This window comes from Centrocercus urophasianus, unplaced genomic scaffold (assembly GCF_019232065.1).
Source record: "Centrocercus urophasianus isolate 14NV4802_14NV808 unplaced genomic scaffold, USGS_Curo_1.0 seq_28, whole genome shotgun sequence".
Taxonomy (NCBI): Eukaryota; Metazoa; Chordata; class Aves; order Galliformes; family Phasianidae; genus Centrocercus; species Centrocercus urophasianus.
The window spans coordinates 4,961,544-4,982,841 of record NW_024884844.1 but is presented as its reverse complement, the minus strand read 5'-3'; the positions used below and the strand labels follow the sequence as shown (position 1 = coordinate 4,982,841).

Sequence of the window (21,298 nt, the reverse complement as noted above, 5' to 3'; positions counted from 1 at the left end):
CACCGTTTCTGTGCTTCCGTAGGCAAACCATTCTAGTGGGAAACTTTTGCATAGGTATCTATCTGCTTCTCTCGTCTTATGATTTTAGCAGTTTGACTTAGCCAAAAGTTTCTTCATTTCATTATGTTCTGCCATTTGGCTTGTGAGAAGCATGTGTTAAACAGCTCCTGTGTCAAGAACTTTCCACTGTATTGCTAAACGTCCAACATTTCTTCCTAATACCATCATCTGTTTGCCTTCATTCTCCACTCTTTCTCACATTGTTCCAGGTCAGAGGCTACCCTGAGCCACAGATCACGTGGTACAGAAATGGACACCCTCTCCCAGAAGGAGACCATTATGTTATGGACCACAGCATTCGGGGGATATTCAGCTTGGTAATCAAAGGTGTGCAGGAAGGTGATAGTGGTAAATACACCTGTGAGGCTGCAAATGATGGTGGGGTTCGTCAAGTGACTGTGGAATTGACTGTGGAAGGTAAGACAATACTTAAACTGCCACTGTGATAATAATAGAGTTTAATTAAATGAATAGGTTATGTTAAAACACCCATCCAGTTAAGATAACAGTACATACATGTTTTCTCACTGTTGCAAGAGTAGCACTCTTCTCTGGTACAGGAGAAATCCCTTTTTCATAGCTGTAAGTCTAACAAGGGTTCAGGGAGTGGGGCATCTATATTGTAATATTTCCATTTCTGGATGCTAGGTTTAATGCCTTCTTTCCCCCAAACCTTACGATCAATTAACTATGAATGGGATATTCATTCAGGTCATTCACATAATTCTCATTTAAATCCAATCTAATATTTCGAAAAATTATGCAAAGACTTCAATTAAATTGATGAAACCTTTAGGATCTGTGATATGATTATGTACTATAGCATATTATATGGCTAAATGTTAATATGCATTCCAGTGAGGAAACACATGGTTACTAAGAATGACATTTACATATTTTTTATTTTTCTGTACTCTTTGTTGAAGTCCAGTTCTACAAATTAAGATTTAACATTTGACACAGTGCTGCCTATTAGAGACGCAAATGAAGCAGATGAAAGCACTTGCTTTTGCCACAGATATTCACATTTACAAAGCTGTGAGCAAATTACAAATTGCCTGAAAAAAATATTTGCTAACAGAATGTGAGTTTTTAGGTTGGTTTTGTTTTTGTTTTTGTCTGTTGTTGTTGTTGTTGTTGATATTGTTAAAACAGAATTTTTATCCTAACAGAATATTGGAAATAATTTAATATCTGTAAAGGACATCTTCCTTTGGAAGTTTGGCCACCATTTTGAGGCAGCCTGAAAGTTGTTTCAGAGGCTTTCCTAAAAGAAACAGAGAACTTCTACCAGGCTTCATTTTTCCTCTACAAGAGGAGGACTGCTTAGTTTACATGTTCAGCTTCTGAAGTGCAAGGCCTGAACAATTTTTCTTACTCCAGGTTACATTCTTTCTGTTGTTCCTCCTTTCCTAGTCCAAGTATTGTAGTGGTATTGACAGCCTTTCTACTCCTACATCTGAACTACTTGTTATCTTAACTGTTGAGTACTATTTCCTTCCTGGCTTTGTTTATGGACAATTCAGGTCTGCTTTGCAGGGAGGTTGGACTCGATGATCTCTGGAGGTCCCTTCCAGCCCCTACAAGAGACACTACAGCTTTGTGATTCTGTGATAGTTACTCAGGCTTTACAATGATCCAATACTGTTTTGGATCTCTTTTGGAGGTTATCCATACTTTTGGTTGATTGCTCAAGTTAACATGGCAGGGGAGTCATCTTAGCCTGCAAAGTTAACATTTTCTCTTGGGCAATAAGAGCAATGGGGATCTTGGAGCTTCACAGCATATCAAACAGGCACACTGAGGCAATACGCTCCTGGCGTTCTGCATGTGTGCTTCCCTTTGCTAAGTTGAATGCCTGGTTGCAATTGCATATTTAATGTTACATGGAGACAGCTAAGATCAAGCCCAGGAATTTTTAAGAGAACATCTGCATATTAAATAGTTGCAAACTGCCATATTTAAAATGTAAAGAGTGACAAAAAGCCAAGGAATAATGGAAATCAACTGTGCTTCTTTTCTCTTAGCTGTTTCAGTCCTCCTGGAAATCTGCTAAACATCTAAGCATCTCAGGTCACAACTTTGCATTGAATTCCTGAAGCACAGCAAAAATTGACAGCTGGCCTGAAACAATCAGCACTTGGTGTATTCTGAATAAAAAATCTCTTACACACATCTTTGGAGTACATACTGAATCATGCATATGTCTGACACGATATATATTGCCTTCTGCTTAAAAAAAAAAATGTGTAAAATCATTTTATTCCCTAGTTTAAAGCTATCTGAGAAACAACTTCTGTGGAGGTGGGGTTTTTTTAAACATGTTTTTATGTCAGGTGTTCTGACATGGGCTTTGGTGCTGTTCAAAAACAATTCCATGGTAGCACCCAATGACTGAATTTAACAGAATTTAAGAATTAAAGTGGTCTTTATCTCCTCATAAAGGGATCTATAACCCCTCTACACATCAGGATGGCAAGGCACAGAGTTTTTTTTGTTTTCAGCAAAGAATTCTACATTGGGCTGACTGTTACCTGAAAATATGAGTGACACTTTCTAGTTTTTCTATCCTACCGCTCTATCTGAAAGTCAGTGTAAATCCTTAGGAAGTGCTAGCATAATTTCTTTCTTCACAGCCATCAGAGCTGTTTGCTTCAAGCTGCCACTTTGGATCTATCTCAGGCCACTATCCATTTTTTCTGCACCAGATCTGCCAGGAATGCTGTGTGCAGTAGATGGCGCTGAGCTTACATGATTTCATATACACATATCCCTGTTGCTAACGCCAGTAAGTAGGATGAACTTCAGAGCTTCAAAAAGAATGGTCTTTTTGAAAAGATATTCATCAGAGCAACAACCAAAATAACAAAAACAGGCAAGCAAAGCAAGACCTCCTTCAGAGTCTAATATATATATATATTTGCTATCTAATTATTATTAGCGCTGTAGAAATTAGACATTGTTATTCATTCAAAAATATTTTTGCATGAACAGTCAGCAGTGTAGTTGCCACTGAGGTCAAAGGCTAGATGGTAACTCTGCTAAAACCTGTTCTTGAAATTGGAGAGCCTAACTTCAGGCTTTAGATCACGTAACCTCATACTGCAGGTGCTGCATTCCTCCTTCATTTTTGAAACCTGGAGAAATACATGCTTTACATAGTCTAGTATCTGTAATTCCTAATGGTCTTGTCAAAAATTCTTACTTCCTATTTTCCTGTCTTGTGCTCACAGGAAACTCCTTGAAGAAATACAGCCTACCGTCCAGTGCCAAAACCCCTGGGTAAGAAGTCCAAGGGCTTTGATATTGTTTAACAGATGCATGAATGTATTTTGGTGGGTAAACAAGTAAAATTACTCTTTCTAAAGGATATGGACTTTTTCTTTCAAGTTCTTCCTGCATTTTGTCCTTAGCTTTGATTCAGCCTGAGAGCCAGACTGAGGGTTGGATTCTTGTCTAGATCTCAGCAGTTCCTCACTGGAAATGTATCCCCAATGCTTTTTGCCTGTTCAAGAATGAGGGAAATGGAGGAAAGAAAAGCCTGATAGTTAATGACTCAATTTTGCACATCATGACGTTGGAATAGAGTAATTGGTTGGCATATTTGCTCACATTAGCAAGATGAGAATAGCAGGAATGTCTGTGCTCACAGAGGAAAGACAAGGTTAGCTTCATCAGTTCAAAGTTCTTAGCTCCTTTAGAGCTGAGTGTCAACTACAGGAACAATCTGAAAACAAACAGATAATTGTGAAGTCAAGTGCGTTAAGTCCAACCCTCCATTTAACCCAAGCAGAATAGATACTATGGGAACTGCTCTGTCAGTAAAATGTTTGAGGCTACCAGGAAGGCATAAGTAGCTTGATACAACTACTGCTCCTTCATACTGACAGGAATTCTTATGGCTGAAAACAGAACCTCCTGCTGGTATCTGTGCTGCAGTTTTGCACTCTCCTGTATTTGCTCTCTGATATTCCAGAAGCCTTCCCTGCATCTTCCATAACCTGACAGGCATCTTTTAAAAATCAGAAAAAATACTGCTTTTAGAATGGTTAGAAAGAAAGAAAACCAACTGAAACCAGCATTCTCTCATATATAATTTAAATATTACATAGTAGCCTGGAAGAAAGACATATTCTGGTTTGGTGTAGCCTGGTGCCAGGTTGATTAAGAGATCTGCAATGATTTACTCAGGTACACAGAAGAGCCTTCTTTCAACCATGCCTTAGAGGTAGCTTGAGGAGGACAACATTAAAAGCTATCTGATATTTAGTTCTATGATTGTTTCCCATTTTCGCATATTTCAGTCTTCTCTCCCAAGCTTTTACTGATCCTCCTGTCCATATAAATCCTTTCATCATGGTCTTGTTTCTTATTTAGAAACCTCGAGTTGCCTGTTTGGCAACCATCATGTCTTGGTAGCACCTTGGCAACGTGCTCTCTTTTAGTATGTAACACCTGGTAGAAATTGTGAGGTACTGACATCTTACTTGCATATGGTAAAAGGCCATCTGGAAATGAAGGTCTTGAAAGTGGTTCCGTTTGCTTGAAATTGAAGGTTAAAAAAAAGGAAAAAATTACTGATTGCCATCTGTTAATGTGTGTCTTTGTTGTACCAGGGCTTTAGAGCAAAGAATGTGAGTGTTCTCTTTCACATTAACATACCTGACATTGCAAATTTCTTTTTCTTGCTGTGTTACTGTTTGATGTTTGAAGTTTTATGGCTACCTAACTGTGGGTTTTGGATTGCAGTCACTCTTGTCATTCTAGTTTCATTCCACATGTGGTTTCCCAGATGTGCCATCCATTTAAATAGAGCTGGATTTTACACTTAAAAGACATTCACTGCTATTTCAACGGGTTTCTGTGCCATTTCCATGTTTGCTTTATCAGGATATGTCAAAAATGTTGCCAAAAGAAATTGATGATTTATATTCAGAAATTGCACTGAATGTTGAAACAAACTATATGATAAAGAACTGTGAACATTGAACAAGTATGCACAAATAATCTATTAGGGGACAATTAAGAAACAGAAAAGAGGGAAAACTAAATGTATGTAGTGTTTCTTTTCATTTAGTTTGTTTGTTTAGTTTTTCATTCAGCTCTTCTTATAAGCAACTCATATCCCCAGGATCTGTCCTATGAGTTATGTGTCTGCTGGATGAGGATGTGGCACTGTGCTATTTAGCTGCATGAGGAGTCAAGAGCAGTTATCACCAGCATTTGCATTTCTTCCATTGACAAAAAAACAAACAAACAACAAAAAAAGTGTATAGCTGAAAATCTTCTACTCTAAAATGCTTCCTGAAATGTGCTTTAACAACAACAACTTCTAGTTGTTCTTCTTTAAAATCAGGATGTCAATTACCTTTTTAGGGGAAGACTTACTGTTCCACCTGTGGAGCTTAGGCCAAGCATCTGGGGAGAGAGTCCACCAAAGTTTGCTACAAAACCCAATAGAGTTGTTGTGCGTGAAGGCCAAACAGGCAAATTCTCATGTAAAATAACAGGACGACCTCAGCCTCAAGTAACTTGGTCTAAGGTATGATTTCCCAATAAATTAATGTTTGCTTTCTATTCTAAAGTTTTGTTACTTGGTGAAATGCATTTGCTACTGCAATATGAGAAATTAACAATGGCAAGAATTTATGTACAACAAGGAAAACCCTATTCTTTCTCATTTTCACGCTTAATAAATCCAAAAAAGATAATAGTATACCTTCTTAATACAAAATAGCCATAAAAATAGCAAGTACAAGATGAACTTAGCCAAAGACCTTGCTATCTAGATAAGAGAAATAGAGAAAGAGTGGGAAATAAGAACATAAGCATATCTGTTTTATAGAGAAGATCTGCAGGGATTTAATGCTTTATCTGTGGCCACAGAGGAGTCTCTGACAGCTTTGAAAATTACAGCTGCATTTTTCAAGTTCTATGTCAGTTCCTCAATCATGAACTGCCTTTTCTGTTTCATTTATATTGGGTAAGTTAACCTGTACATTAAAATTAGGAAGCTATCTGCAAAGAAACAAAATTGAATTGAAAAGAAAAAAAAAAAAAACAAAACAGTTTAGAAACTAAAAGATATGACTTTATTTTGGCATGCATGATTGTTTTTTGCAAATTTAGAAAAAAAAAATCTAAGGCAACTGAACAAAGGTTCAGATGATTCAGTTTGACTTCTGCTAAAACATAGTAAAAGAAAGGAGTATGACACAACAAGAGACCCGAGCCGTCAACTTCGGACCTGCATCAACATGGGAAACTGTGAGCATATAGAATGTACATAAATAAAATAAAAATGATCAACACTTAAGATTCATTTGACTAATAAACGACACTGAAGATTTAAGTCCTACTGCCCCCTTTGGGCATACACAAGATCTGCAATCACTTTTCTGTCAGTAATGTGAGAGTTTCCAAGTGATTATTAAATTTATTTCACTGATTAGGCCTTTTTTTTTTCTTTTCTTTTTGTTTTTTTTTTTTTTTTTTTTTTTTTTTTTTGAAACTATCATTTCAGTGAATTACAATCACTTTATTTAATCTAGAAGAACACACACTTTGATTGCTCTGCCAGCATCCTGCTCCCATTCAGCCTTCAACTGTCTGATTGTATCTCGTGATATTTGCAGGGTGATATTCATTTGCAGCAAAATGAGCGTTTCAACATGTTTGAGAAAACAGGAATCCACTACCTGGAAATCCAAAATGTTCAACTTGCTGATGCAGGAATTTACACATGCATGGTGGTAAACAGTGCAGGGAAGGCATCTGTGTCTGCAGAGCTCACAGTTCAAGGTACAGTAAAGACAATAAGGACAGAGCAGAAATGAATAACAGTTAGTCCTTTTAAAAAAATCTTTGTTTATTCAAGATGAGCATTTACTTTTCCCTGTCATCAACTGACACTGTGATAGCTTGGAGCATACTATGGCTGAAAATACTGTGTTGCTTCAGTGGGAAGAAACAATCAAAATTGTTTGTAACAAAACAAAAGCTTGTTTGTAACAACTTTAAAACAAACTTTAAAATCAAATCCTACCTTTACATTATATCCCTACTGTTAAAGGAAATAAATGCTTTTGTATAAATATTTTAAAATGTTCTATTTCATATATGCATTACCATATACCATTCACTTTGCAGTTTGATGTTTCTTAGGGTATCTTTTACATTAGCCTCAAAGTCGTAACGCCCTTAGCAACCACACTAAAGATAAATTTCAAGAGGTAAGCAGATGGCTTTATAGTTGCTGGACCCAATGAAATAATTAAATCAACCGCTGATGCCCTTAGCTGCAATCACAAGACAAATAGGTTGCATGTACTCCAAGCAGTGTAATTTTTGGTTCTTATCAGTGATGTCACTCTGTAAGATATCAATATAAATAACAATAAGATTTGCATTTGGGATCCTCAGAACTACTACTGGCCTTTATCAACTAAAGCTGTATGTTTTATCTATGTATTGCAACCTGATGAGGTCATTGTAGAGACCCTCTAGGTTGCCTGTTCTACTGATCTTTTATAGAAAAAAGGGCCATTAAGTACATTAAGCCATTTTTTAAAAAACATGAAACCAGATCCATACTGGATCTCCCTGAAGTGGGTGGCTTTCTGTTGTACAACGGGCACAGATGAGGCAGAACTGGGGGCACAAAGTTGCTTGTGGTATATGTTTGCTTCAGATGCTGACCACAACTATGAATAATGCATGCATTCTTTCTGGGATTAGTGCAGGTCAGTAAAAAGGGCACTCTCTTGCAATGAACTTGACTAATTGGATGATTTCAGTTACCTAGCCACTATACATAATACCTAATTCTTTCATTATTGATTAAATCAAGTAGTAGGAATTGCTGCAAAATGCTAGCAGTCAAATGGCTCAGAAGTACTTTTTGATTTATTTTTTTTTTAAACTATGCAATCTCATGTATAATCTTGCCCCAAAGTGGCGTGCATGGTATTTTATATGTAAGTTATGTATTCTTTTCTTCTTTTTTTCTTTTTCTTTTTTTTTTTCTCAATTCCAGGTCCAGATAAGACTGACACCCACGCTCAGCCAATATGGTATGTTTTTACTGGGATTCTTTCCCAGCATATACTGGGGTTCTTTCTCAGCAGTAATTTCAACATTTATTGCATAAGCCTTCCTCATACAGTGATAAATCTCTCTGGGCTAGTCTGTATTTGGAAGTTAGAAAATGTGAACTTGGAACGAGATAGTGCCAATTTCAAGTCTTCTGGTAATATGAAATAGTTGGTGGAACTGGTGGCTAAACTCTGAAATACGGAGTGCTGGTCTGCTTCAGCTAAGCAAAGTTTAGGTGGGTTTATGCTCACAGCTTCCATATAGTCAAATATTTATATATTATGAAGAAAAACTATGTGTGGACACCCACATATATTCACACATAATTGGTATATATGCTCTATTCCAACTATCAAATCATTTATTTACTTACTTAACTTTTGAGTCAGAAACCTACACATTGAGAGCTGAGCAGGTTGTTCCTTGCTGTCATAAGCAAAACACACTATGGCCATGGTCTTCGATGTTGTCTGAAAACTGGTTACAAAAGAAAGGGTAAAGTAATAGCAAACAAACAAATCAATATTTTAGAACTTAGTCAAGATTATTAATATTAAAATAGTTTCTTAAAAATCATAGTAATTTATACAATTACTTCTTCTCATAAATAGAAATGCAGAAAAGGAATGGTCTAATCTGACTGTATAACATGCTTTAAGCCTTCAGGGCAGTTGATTTACATTCTCTAGGGTGTTAAATCTGTCCTTGCATGCCCTCGATGAAATTTCACAAGTACACATTTACACCATCCTGACTTCATGTCCATTGCAAAGTAGATCTGAAAATGCCATATTATCTTGTGTTAAGGTTTGTGTGATTTTTAGGAACATGCTTTCAAAAAAATTTAGTGCAAATATAACTGCATTTTTCTGCAGCCAGAATTCCCTACGTAGTGTGGGTTCTCCAGAGTATTTTTGCCTGCTCCATCATTCACTTATGGATGAAGGATATTTTGTAAAATGTAAAAATCTTACTGTTGTAACAGTAAATCTCATGTGTGTTAAGTCTCTAGTACAATTAACTCTAACTGAAAAAAAGTACCATAATAAATATCCTGAATCTCCCTAGGAAAAAAGACAGTGACATACAGCAAAGCAGATGTGGATTAGAAATGGCTTTCAGTATTTCAAATATGTTCCAATTCTGCCTTGGAAATACATTTATGCTTTTGGAAGTATGAGACAGACACAACACTTGGGTAACAACTTAGTGGTCAGGGGATGCCAACTTCAATTTATGATATTTAAATTCGAGTCCCTAATTATTCAGTACTCTTGTGCCTCAATTTCAGAGCAGCAGATCCACCATAACTGTGAGAAACTCTTACTAATGAAGTCATAACTGATATTTTTACATCCAGTCAATTTATTTTTTTATAACTAATTTTTGATCCCTGTTGCTCCCCTAGACTTTTGTCAAATGTACTGATTAGTCCCCTTTTGAAACCACCTAATTTACAAGATACCATAGCTAGAAACAGTAAATTCACTGCCTAATTAACATTTTAATTTCTCCTTAAGGAGCTATTTTATGTAGTGTTTTAAGCTACAAGTACACATGGCCTGAAGTTATTAAAGCATGTAGTAGCATTACACTAAGGACATTCTAAGAGTCTCAAGTAATTATTCTCTAGCAGCGCATACAAGGTTAACATCTGCTCACATACAACCTGTTACAACCTGAACAGAGGATTTGTACTCAGGAATTTCTCAGTTGAGACAATATTTGAGCACTAATCATATTTAATTAACAATTTCATTTTACCTCTTCCACCCATGTTTTTAATCTGTCTGAAGAAGAGTAGCACATTTACTACTAAAGGCTAATCAGTTCAGTTTTTTTCTCAGGTTTGGACATTTATATCACTTTTTATAATAACTAGTCTTCACAATAACTAGTCATATATCTGTAAACTTATCATCTTCCTTCAGCATGCCATCAAAACCAACAACACTTGCTACTAAAGCTATTGAAAACTCAGATTTCAAACAGGCAACTAGCAATGGGATTGCTAAAGAGCTAAAATCTAGCAGCACTGAACTCATGGTTGAAACCAAAGACAGGATATCAGCAAAGAAAGAGACCTTTTACATCTCCAGAGAAGCCAAAGATGTTAAGCAGGGACAGAACCAAGAAGCCAATGCAGTACCTCTTCAAGAATCTGGAGGAACCAAGGCACCTCAGGTCTTACAGAAAACTTCAAGCACCATCACACTACAAGCCGTCAAAGTGCAACCAGAACCAAAGGCAGAACCCCAGACTACTTTCATCAGACAGGCTGAAGACAGGAAAAGGACTGTGCAGCCCCTGATGACAACTCAAGAAAACCCATCTGTGACTGGACAAGTAAGTCCAAGGAGTAGAGAAGCAGAAAACAGAGCTGGAGCCCGGAAGTCTGTAAAGGAGGAAAAAAGAGAGCCTTTGGGAATCCCTCCCCAGTTTGAGAGCTGCCCACAGAACATGGAAGCATCAGAAGGACAGGAGATTAAATTCAAGAGCAAAGGTAAAGAGTGAAAGTTATTAGAGCCCCAGACTTAGTCAGTCTCCCCTTCTGTATGGTGAAGCACTTCCTCCTCTGCAAGTTGCCCTCCTCCTAAAGGATTTTGGAAATAAATAATATATTTCATGTTTCCACAGTACTCAATGAAATTTTCAAATAATTCCATACAGTAGCATCCATGCCTTCTCTGATGTTTCCTCAGATGTAATTAGTGCCACCATTTCTGCAGAGTAGTTTTAGGACTTCTTATAGAAGGGTGCAAGAGACTCTTCTACCCTTGTATGCTCTCCATGGAAAAGGTCTCCTGCAGTGTATGATACATCTCTTTTGCTGATATTCCTGCCCTTGCTTACTGTCTGTACATTCCTTCCAGGCTGAAACACTGTTACAGTGGATGAAATGTTTTGAGTTGAGAAGGAATATCAGCAAGGTGAAAGTCCCTGAGAATCCTGCTTGCTGAAAAGAAGTCAGGGTTGGTTTGGTTGACCTTTTCTGGCAGCCATTCCTCTCCTCTCACCCGTTATAGCTACTGCCTCACTGAGCACTGCTAGGACCAGTCTGGCTTTCCAGACCTCTGATATAAGAAAAGCAGACAGTCAAGATATATATCGCTGTTTTGCTTTTCTGCTTCCTGAAAGTTTACTGTTTTAGAATGCTGTCCGTTCTCTCTGTATCTGAACTTTAGCTGGGAAAAACTATATTACAAGGAGGGAGGCTCCACAACCCCCCTAAGCAACCTGTACCAGTATTCAGCCAGCCTCCCAATAAGGAAGTGTTTCTCTGTGTTCAAACAGATCCTTCTCTGTTTCAATTTGTTCCCATACTTTCTTGCCCCATAACTGAACACCACTGAAAAGAAAGGGCCTGGCTCCATCTTCTTTGCACCCTCTTTTCACATATCTGTATATACTGTTAGCCTTCTTCTATCCAGTCTGTAGATTCCCATGATGAGCAACCACAATAACAATTTCAATGGTAGGTACTATGGTCTGCAAAGTATTGCTAGGTATTCAGAAAAATCAGCTTAGCAGGAGAGGAAGGAATGGTGGTGAGGTTGTTTTTTCTTTAATATCCATTGTGTGTGTGTGTGTGTGTGTGAGACTTTTAGAGGAACAATTTTCACACAGAAGTGCTTGTTGATTTTTTTAGTTACCAAACATTTGTCATTGTAAAGCTGGGGTGGCTGAAATGTTTTGGAGGATCAGAAACATCAAACTGTCCTTTTGAATATAGTTCAGTATATCACTTACACAATTACAGAAACTTCAGTGAGTGTGTGTAAATTATACCTACTGAAGTACCGTGAACTACACTAAGGAGAATACTTGTTCAAACACAAATCAAACACCTGATTGTCTAGTTTCAGGGAAACCAAAACCGGATGTGGAGTGGTTCAAAGAGGGTGCACGTATTAAAACTGGAGAAGGTGTTCAAATTTATGAAGAAGATGGAACTCACTGCTTATGGTTAAAGAAAGCCTGCCTGGGGGACAGTGGATCTTACAGCTGTGCAGCTTTCAACCCCAGAGGCCAAACTTCCACCAGCTGGTTGTTAACTGTCAAAAGTAAGTGTGCGTGAGCCCATCTTCACTTTGAAAATTGTGGCTGGGTTTTTCCTATCTTGTCAGAGGTTGGTCAATGCTAAACTCTTACTTGAATTTCTCAATGCAGATAGATTTTGATTTCTATTTTTGTCACTAATGTGACAAACAGCTGGTGAACCATTTCCTACATCAGTTTCCTCTCTGATCTGTTACTGTTGTTTGTGTAACTAAAACCATCTCATCAAATGCTTTGAACACAGGGAGGACTGTTCCCCAGAGGCGTTTTACATAGTGCTTGCATTTGATACAGGTTGCCAAAGATTTTGTTGTTGTTCTGCATGTAGTTCTCTCAGAGTTGCTTAGCATTTCTATAAGACACTGCATATCTGAAATGTTTTGTGAGTACAAACTGATCCTGTGCACTAAAGCAAGGAGAAAAAAAGTGAAGGAATGAGAATTGCATGCTGCCAAATTCAAGTGCAGACTCCCAGCAGCAAATAATTTTGAGCTTGAAAGCACTGTCTTACTGGCTGTTGAAATATTTGTTGGCCTCTTAGGAAATCTTGTCCTCAATTCTAATATTTTCACCTACTTTTAGGTTTTTGTCTGGAGCTATGATCATGTTTATGCAATGCTTTTCTGTTTATTGTGCTTGAGTTTAAATTAGCATATCCAAACTATCTTACTTTCTGTCTCATGAGATATCCATAAGCAGCATCCTTAAGTCACCCTGTTTCACTTCCAAACAGGGAAAACTGGGGAAGTTCTGAGAGAAAAAACGTGAAGAGAATTATTCTTCATATTCCTTGCACTGAGCTCTCAATCAGTGTGTTGCATATTCCTTTTTGTGATTGACTGCAATAGGTGGACTTTTATATTTTGCTGGTTGACATGGATTTATTTTATTAGCTTGGCCATGTCACCTAAGTGTGCCTAGAAAACATTATGGAGCAGTAATGGTAATTTTGTCAATTTGGGCTAAATAAACTATTTTCATCGTGTTTTTAAAGGGTCTAAAGTTGAAGAGGTCGCTCCATGTTTTTCCAGTGTCTTGAAAGGATGCACTGTGAGTGAAGGGCAAGACTTTGTGCTGCAATGCTGTGTAGGAGGTGTACCTGTGCCTGAGATCACATGGCTTCTCAATGGTAAGGAATCTTCTGTTATGCAATACACACATGCACCCATTTACATTCTCAGTCTCAAATGCCACTGTGATCAGGACATAGCATGGCTGTGAATGGTGGATTCTTAACTCATCATAATGTGGTACACTAGAAAATCTATTTATATGCGCATAATACAAAGAAAGGATAGGTTTTAAAAGTACCTTTCTGTTTTACTACAGTTTTCTAGTATGTCTAGGAGGGACTTTAGTGAAAATGTTGTATGCTTATGAGTTTCCTGGGTTATGTTAAATGCAGTTTTTACCATGCTGCAACAAAGTCTGTGTTGCTATTAAAAGCTGAATTACTGTATGCTGAATCCCATGATATGCTACTCCTTTGTTATGAGCCTCTGCTCTGAGGGTAGTGGGTTGTCATCACAGTCCTGCAGGAAAAATACGTTATAAGCAAACTAAGTGCCTTATTACTCCTTAAGGCTGTAGAGAAATGCCTGATTTCACCTGTCATTCACCTGGGCAGGTCATAATTAGTTTTACCATATATATATGCCCAAGATACTAAAATCACAGCTTTTCTCATTCCTTGTCTGCTAGAAGGATTTTCCTTGGGACTCCAATGCTGCACAGGAATGCTTATTAAAAGCTAATTAAAAAAATGATAAGATATTTTTTAATTTCAGGCTCCCCTGCCATGCTGTAATTAGATAACTGAACATGGAAGCTTCCTTAGTGGTCCCCTCTTAATATGTTCTCAAACATCTGTGTTCTGCTTAGATTCCAAATAATTTCAGGTACTGAGGGATTACATGATTTGACTATGGGCTCTTTCTGTTTGGAGTCATATCTATTAAACACTGGACAGATTTATTCTTCTCAACCCTTGATCACTTCTGTTACTCCTGAAGCACAATCGATTTTTTGCAGACTCTCCCTATCTTTTAATATGTGTGATTTAAAGACAAAGAACGGCGTGCTTCACCATAAAGCTATTTCCTCCAGAATTGTTTTAAAATGAATTATTTGTAAATGATCTCTGTTTTTCTTAAGCTGCTTAGAGTAAATGGAATAACTCAAAAAGGTGGCATGGCAAATAAACCATGACCTTGAGATCGGTATGTTCCCACAGCCTGGCCTGTTCTCCTTCCCAACAGCTCTACATCTAGAATAGAAAGGCCAGTGCTTTATTTACAACACGAAACACATGTGAATGAAAGCTCTGATATTCTCCCATTGGAAATCATTTATTTCTCTGTCTACTCAGCAGTTCCTCCTTTGCAGTCTGCAGTAGAATCCCTGTGGCAACTCAAGAACTGTGTCTTGCAGCGCAGAAAGAGTAACTCCTACCAACAGGGTCATCTATTTCAGTTTTGTGTTTCAAGGGTACCCCATGCCCATACACAGTTCCTTTAGTCATGAGGGATGTAGTAACAGCTAGTTGTTTTCCATATCACACAGAGCATATTTGTGTCTCAAATGACATTCAAGTTCCAAGTGCAGGCACACATCTTCATTGATGTAGCTTTACCAACTAGAAAACCATTGTCTCCTGGAAAAAATACAGCCTAGAGATCAACAAGTACAGGTTTCTGTAGGTCTTCAGTATGCACCTTGCCATCCTGCCATTTTTCAGTACATTTTTTTATGCTTTGATCTTTCTCCTTTGACCTCAGCTGAGTCTGCACCTAGTCAGGTATAACCATATTTGTATTGCTTCCAAGCTTCCAACTGCAATCAGATCAATATCACAAGGAAACATAAGCAGTTTTTCCCAAATCACTGGATTTCAAACCATTGAAGGTTCTGTAGGTGAAAGCCAGTGCATTAACTCTGTTCTTAAATCAGAAGGCAATAATGACTCTGAGGTACAGAAGTACAATAGGCTATCATAATAACAAAAGTTAGGGACATTGTGTATTTTTCTAAAGATGGATACATACTTCTTTCATTCTAGAAACCTAGAATATATCACTGTATGTTATTGCTTTTCCATCATATTAATATCCACAGTAGTAGATACTACTATTTTAGCAGCTGTGGCTGCATACAAATTTAAAACAAAACATTTTCCAAGCCATTACATAGATTGACTTCACTTTTAGGTCAACCAAGACAAAAAAATGGATGACGTAAGCTGTGCATTGTCATCAATTACTACTTACTATCTGTGTGGACAAGGATTTGCTTCCATATTCACCCAAACTGCAGAAATAAGAGCTTGGCTGAACCATGGATTATTCTCTATTATATTGATTTAAAGCTGTTTTCCAGCTCTTGTAAGACATTTCTTTTGTCCTGTTGCTCTAATTCTACTTTTTAATTAAGTTGTTCTCAAAGAATTTTTGCTGATTTACTGACAGATTCCCTGAAAGCAAGTTTCTTTTGTTGTAGTGCCTCACCAAACCATTATAAATTTATTCATATTCTCTGTGTGGTAGTACTTTGGTTCACAACTTCAATTTACTTTAGCCTCTTGAAATATTTTTTAGTAACTTCTTTTTAATTTGCAGGAATAAAGCCTGGATCACGGTATTTCAAATGTCTTCCTTTCCGTAGTGCTTTCCTTTCTTTTTTTCCAGTCGAACATCTTTCTGCTGAATTTAAAAACAATATGACCACAACTTTAACAGAACAATTCTCTGAGAAGTGTTTTGTTTTAGAATAGCTTTATGGTCTTTCCAGAAAGCTTTTAATAAATGAGCTGGGGGAAATTTTCCCTTCTTCTGGCATAACATGCCACACAAGTAAGGTATTTTTGTTATTGTTTCTGCTGCCAAAATGTCATGGAGATTTGACTGTTCTGCTTCTAGAGAAGGGAACATTTCACTACTGGGAGAATTGCTTTTAATAGATCAAACTAAAAGTACAATGGACATAACTTATAATATTGCTGTAGGTTATTCCTCAGGGCAGATATATTATTATTATTTTCCAGGGTCTCATGAAAAGACAAAATATTGAACAATGCTTTAAAAAAAAAAAGAGTTACAGTTCTGTTGAGTTGCAGTGAGAAAAGATATATGTGGTGTCCCTGGATAAATTTTTATATTTTCATTTAGGGACATATCGAAGGAGAACATTTTCCACAAAGAACACTTATCCTATTTTTGCGCTTTTTATTTTTGTTTATGATGATGCATCTTTTATCCTTTGTTTATTTCTGACCTGGTTATCATCATAATATCATTAGGCACCATTCATAGATTCAGAGTAAGAATCCCAGGCAGCATTCCCATCATGTTAAGTACTCTACATTCAGACCATAAAGGCAGTCAAGCACCACATGCTCTCTTACAGAAAGCTTTCTCTGCTAAGACCTAAGCTCTGCATTTACATATTTCAATGTTAATGTTATTCTTATACGCAAAAATACATATTTTGAGTTAATCAAGACTTACAACAGTCTGTTCAGTTGAATGAAAGGGAGCTCGAGGGAACTAGTAATACAAATAAGATCTATGACAGAACGTTTATTCTGAAATTGAAGCCTTATGGGCAGTTGATTAAATGTTCAACCCAGTTTTTCATGAGGTAGACAATTTGCAAACTTAAGTAACTTGTAAGACAAATAAGACAAGAAAATCACCTACCCTGAATTATATATTATTTTTCAGATATTGGATCAAGTTCACGGTGTATATGTATTTCAGAATTAAATTTCATAAGCAGATAGTGCATAGGTAATAACTGCCTCTAAATATTTTTCGTGTTGGAAATCAGAAATAAGAGAAAAATCTGGGCCATCATTTAATTTGTCCTGCTGATACTGCAGAACTGGTTCTAAGAATCCCCAGAGTTTTTTGTCCTGATTTTTTTAAAGTCACTTTAGCAATGAAATTAATTTTTAACCTTCCTTTTGATCATGATTTCCCAAGTGATAGATGTCACATCTGTTTCACCCTCTTTTCAGATGATGCTAGTTTCTCTTTCCAGCATGGTGTTCATGAGCAGATATCAGGCCCTCTTAAGCATAGCATATACTGGGAAAGCAACCAATGATGAGTCAGTAGTGGAAAGTATTTAATATGGAGAAAACAGATTGCAGAAGCATTTCAGAAGGGCTGAGATTGATGACTCTTTCTGAAACAACAGCAAGGCAACTTTAACCAGTCTACATTAACATCTAAGCATTTTCCATACCAATTTACAGAACCAGTTTCTTAAAATGTACTTCTTAATAGCTATGTCACTGTAGACCAGACTGTACCTGTCTCCTACCAGACTGTATATGCTTCAATGTAGATTAACTGTGTGGTATATCAATCTCTTGGCTCCATCACAGATCTTTTTGCCTCTCTTGGAATGTCTTCTGTTGCAAACTACATGACTTAAAGAACTTCAAGTGCTTCATCACACCCAGCAGATTTTGTACATTGGGGCAGCAATGCCAATATCTTGTTTCAGGCAAAGTCCAATATATAGGCAATGTTTGAGCAAACACACAAGACATCTTTTACCTGTCTGAAAGATAATCTATTCAGAATTCAAATATAAACCTGAGAGCAGCATTTGGCTCTGCACTCTAATATACAGATTGCTGTTAAGCATCCAGATTTCAGGGGAAATGAGAAGTGCTTTTCAAACAAACTTGATGTATTAGGATAATTCTCTTCCTATCTGTCTGTAGAACAACCAATTCAGTATGCCCATTCCACTTTCGAAGCTGGAGTTGCAAAACTGACTGTCCAAGATGCCTTGCCAGAAGATGATGGCATTTATACATGTCTGGCTGAAAACAACACAGGACGGGCATCATGCAGTGCTCAGGTCACAGTCAAAGGTGAGTATCTCAGCCTGCTGTAACTACTGCAGTGATGACAGCCATACTGACAGAATCCTGTGGATAAATTGAACAGTTGTTACAGTTACAGCATTACGCTCTTTGTTCTTATAATCTCATCTGGTATTTGTTTTGGTGGTTGTTTCATGGCTGCACGTGATCAGACTTCTCCCCCTAGATTCAGGACTATTTGGTATTTGTCATCTGCAAGTTATTTTATTCTCAAAGTTATAATACTTTGTCACTGCCTCTGCAGCATACTGATGAGTGTCAGTTGCCATGGGAATTATTTAATTTGTCTAGGACAAATAATATCTGTCCCAAATCAGTGCAGGCAGCTTGGTGAGAAATGTGCCCTAGGATTCCAAGATTCAGCCCTTCAGCAATATACCTGCCCCTATTTAGTTTATTTGAATCCACTTAAAATACCAAGCAAGCTTAAAATGAAAACAGAGCAATTCTGTTTAATCTATGAGTTAAATTCCTGATTACAGAATTGGAAATGCAGTACCTACCCTACCCCCCTTCCCAAAAAAAGGACACAAAGTAAGAAAGTACTGACTTAAAATAAGTTTGAGACTAATCTGTTCTCAAAGCTGTCGCTTATAATTGCTCCAAAGCATTTCATCTGGATTAGCTAAGGCAAATCGAGAACTCCACCTCAAGGGAGCAGTCACTGATATGGGACCTGCTGATTCTTCACTGAGACGCAGAAAAAAGACAGCCCCCCTCTTACTAAGCAAATCAGAGTTATTTTAGGGGTGACATACAATGCTAACATGAGAGCACAAGTCTCCTATCTTTTCCCAAGAGTTCTGTACTCTTTTTGAGCTACTTCAAGCTACTTAGTCACTGTTGCACTGATTTGAATCCCTCCCATACTTCAACTAATCTAGGGCTCAAAAGCTGCATTGCTGCAGTTACTCTGCAGTGGGGAGCTCATTCCTTCATTTCACATCCCACTTTGTTTTCTTAAGAGTCATGGAACATGCAGGGAAAAACAGAGAATTGAGAATGCTCATGACAGGCTGTCAGGCCATGGGTTTAACATTTTTAAGCTTTAGCTCTTCACTTCCTCCCTAAAACTCATTATGTTCCTGTTGTCATGAGGATTACAGTAACTTTCCCCAAGACTCAGAGCGATGTAGATTTACCAGACAGAAATAGTAAATTTAAGATCTTGATTTCCGAATCTCTTTTCTTTTACTTCCATCAGATCCCATATCAAATACTTACTGCCTTGAGGTTTCTTTGAGATCTTCAATGCTGCAGCTAAGGCTTCTCTAAACGTTTGGCTTTGCAGAGATTACAGCAGGAAATCAGTGTACGTACAAAGAGAGAGCTTCATAAATCCTGACCAGACACCAATTTTTGGGATAAAGTCCATACAAATTGTTTCTGAATTGTAACTCATCTCTTCCTTTTCATCTCCCACATGATTTAAAGTTTTCAGGTTTCATGCAGTGCTGTTTGTTCATTCGTGGCTAGAGAAATATTTTTTCTTTTGTACCTGAAATCTATTTGTATTTAATCTAAGACAGAATTAATCATCTTGCTATAGTATCTGAGCCGTGTCAGAATCCAGTTTTTCTTTAACTTGCTGCTCTGGTGCTTGGTCACCTCACTGAGTCTGTCTGGGGCTGCATTTCACTTCAAATTGCTGTTTTTGGCTTCAGTGTTTTCATGCAGCATCTCATGGTGGGGCAGAACTTCTACCTGGAGTGATTTGTCTGTTTGACATCAAAGCACAGTATGTTTATTCAAAAGTAAGAAGTTCCACTTTCTAAATTAAAATAAGCACAAAGATAACTCACAAAAGTCCAACCCTGACTTTAGGAAGGATAGTCAGTAATGATTTTTTAAAAGGGAAAAAAAAAGGAAGTCTCATGTTTGAATGATAGCGCATTAACAATTAATAATTATCTGCTAAGATTTTGCAGGTATTCTCCGGCTCTATTTTATGTTCTTTCTGATCTTTCCTGCTTTCTTTGTCCTTCAAAAGATCTGTTACTTTGTTTTTGTCAGAGGAAAACCGTGGAATCGTTATAGGGAACAACATTTTGAAGACCCTATTTACTTCCTATAGAGGAAACAAAGGAAAGGCCTATAAAGGGCTACTCCTCCAAGTCCTACTAAAGACAGGGAGACTTTTCCAGTACTTCATTATGCTTTGTGTCTGGCCCTGTGCAGTGGCAAAGTGTTCCTTCCACGTCATCAATCTTGGATTAATTTTGCCTCTCTATTCTTAAGCAGTACAAATTCTGCCTAGTGCCCAGCAAGATCAGTCATTCCGTGGTTTTCTATGAAAAAACCTCACGGCAATTAATTTCCGTCGGGGAGTTTTGGAATCTTGTTGAAAAAATCTCACACTTCATATGGATGGGGCATAGTGGTAGGTATCCCTGCTTATAGCAGGGGGGTTGGAACTAGATAATCTTAAATGTTTCACCAACCCAAACTACTCCATGATTCTATATAAGAAATGTTCAGGTCTTAAAAATTAAGCATATTCAAGCTAATCATTCAACTGAAGATCACTTAAGTAAAGGCAGGCTGACTGAATTGGCAGAGGTCCATTAGGTAGACTGCAGAAAGTGAGTTAATCAAGGTGAAGCTAATTCTGATCTCGTGAAACACTAAGCAGACTAAATTGAATCTTGACACTCTTCTCTCTGATGGTGTTTTCTTAAAGCTGAGATACAGGTTAGAGATGAACTCTTGAGAGCGAACCTAGCAGATAAAAGGCTAGATTAATCAGTCTAATGCAAAAAAAATGCTGAGATGTGAGAAACTATCCAGATTACTCAAATGCTTAGTGACAGACCTCCCTGTTCCTGGAGCATTATCTTTCGTGTCACTCTGTAAATGTTAGATTTTTTTTTTTTCATTTAAATCTAGACATCAGTTTCCATACATAGAAAAAATGGAGTTTAGGAAGCTGTGGGGCTGATGTGCAAGTTTTTCTGTAAGCTTCTAAACAGTATGCGAGTGACTGAGTTGTCTCTGTTATTATAGGTGCAAAGTAGGCAATAGTGTTGTTGTTCCTATTTAATATTACATTCTTCCTATTGTTTGGAGAAATCCAATTAAGCACACAAGCCATTTTCTAAATACACCATGCAGCTCATTAAAAAAAAAAAGCCAGATCTTTAAAGGCAGATGCAGACTACATTCAGATCACCTGAAATGTATTGACATTGA

At 37.4% G+C, this 21,298-nt stretch overlaps 1 protein-coding gene across 2 annotated transcripts in view; it reads left to right on the top strand.

The window, feature by feature from the left end:
* Positions 1-21,298, top strand: part of MYLK (myosin light chain kinase) — a 192,019-nt gene that overhangs the window by 85,287 nt on the left and 85,434 nt on the right. For both annotated transcript variants that reach the window (XM_042827127.1, XM_042827126.1), the window contains 9 exons: positions 270-477; positions 3,294-3,342; positions 5,437-5,602; positions 6,696-6,861; positions 8,096-8,132; positions 10,086-10,657; positions 12,015-12,218; positions 13,208-13,342; positions 17,945-18,097. In XM_042827127.1, coding sequence (XP_042683061.1) covers positions 270-477; positions 3,294-3,342; positions 5,437-5,602; positions 6,696-6,861; positions 8,096-8,132; positions 10,086-10,657; positions 12,015-12,218; positions 13,208-13,342; positions 17,945-18,097 — 1,690 coding nt within the window. The remainder of the gene's footprint in view (positions 1-269; positions 478-3,293; positions 3,343-5,436; positions 5,603-6,695; positions 6,862-8,095; positions 8,133-10,085; positions 10,658-12,014; positions 12,219-13,207; positions 13,343-17,944; positions 18,098-21,298) is intronic.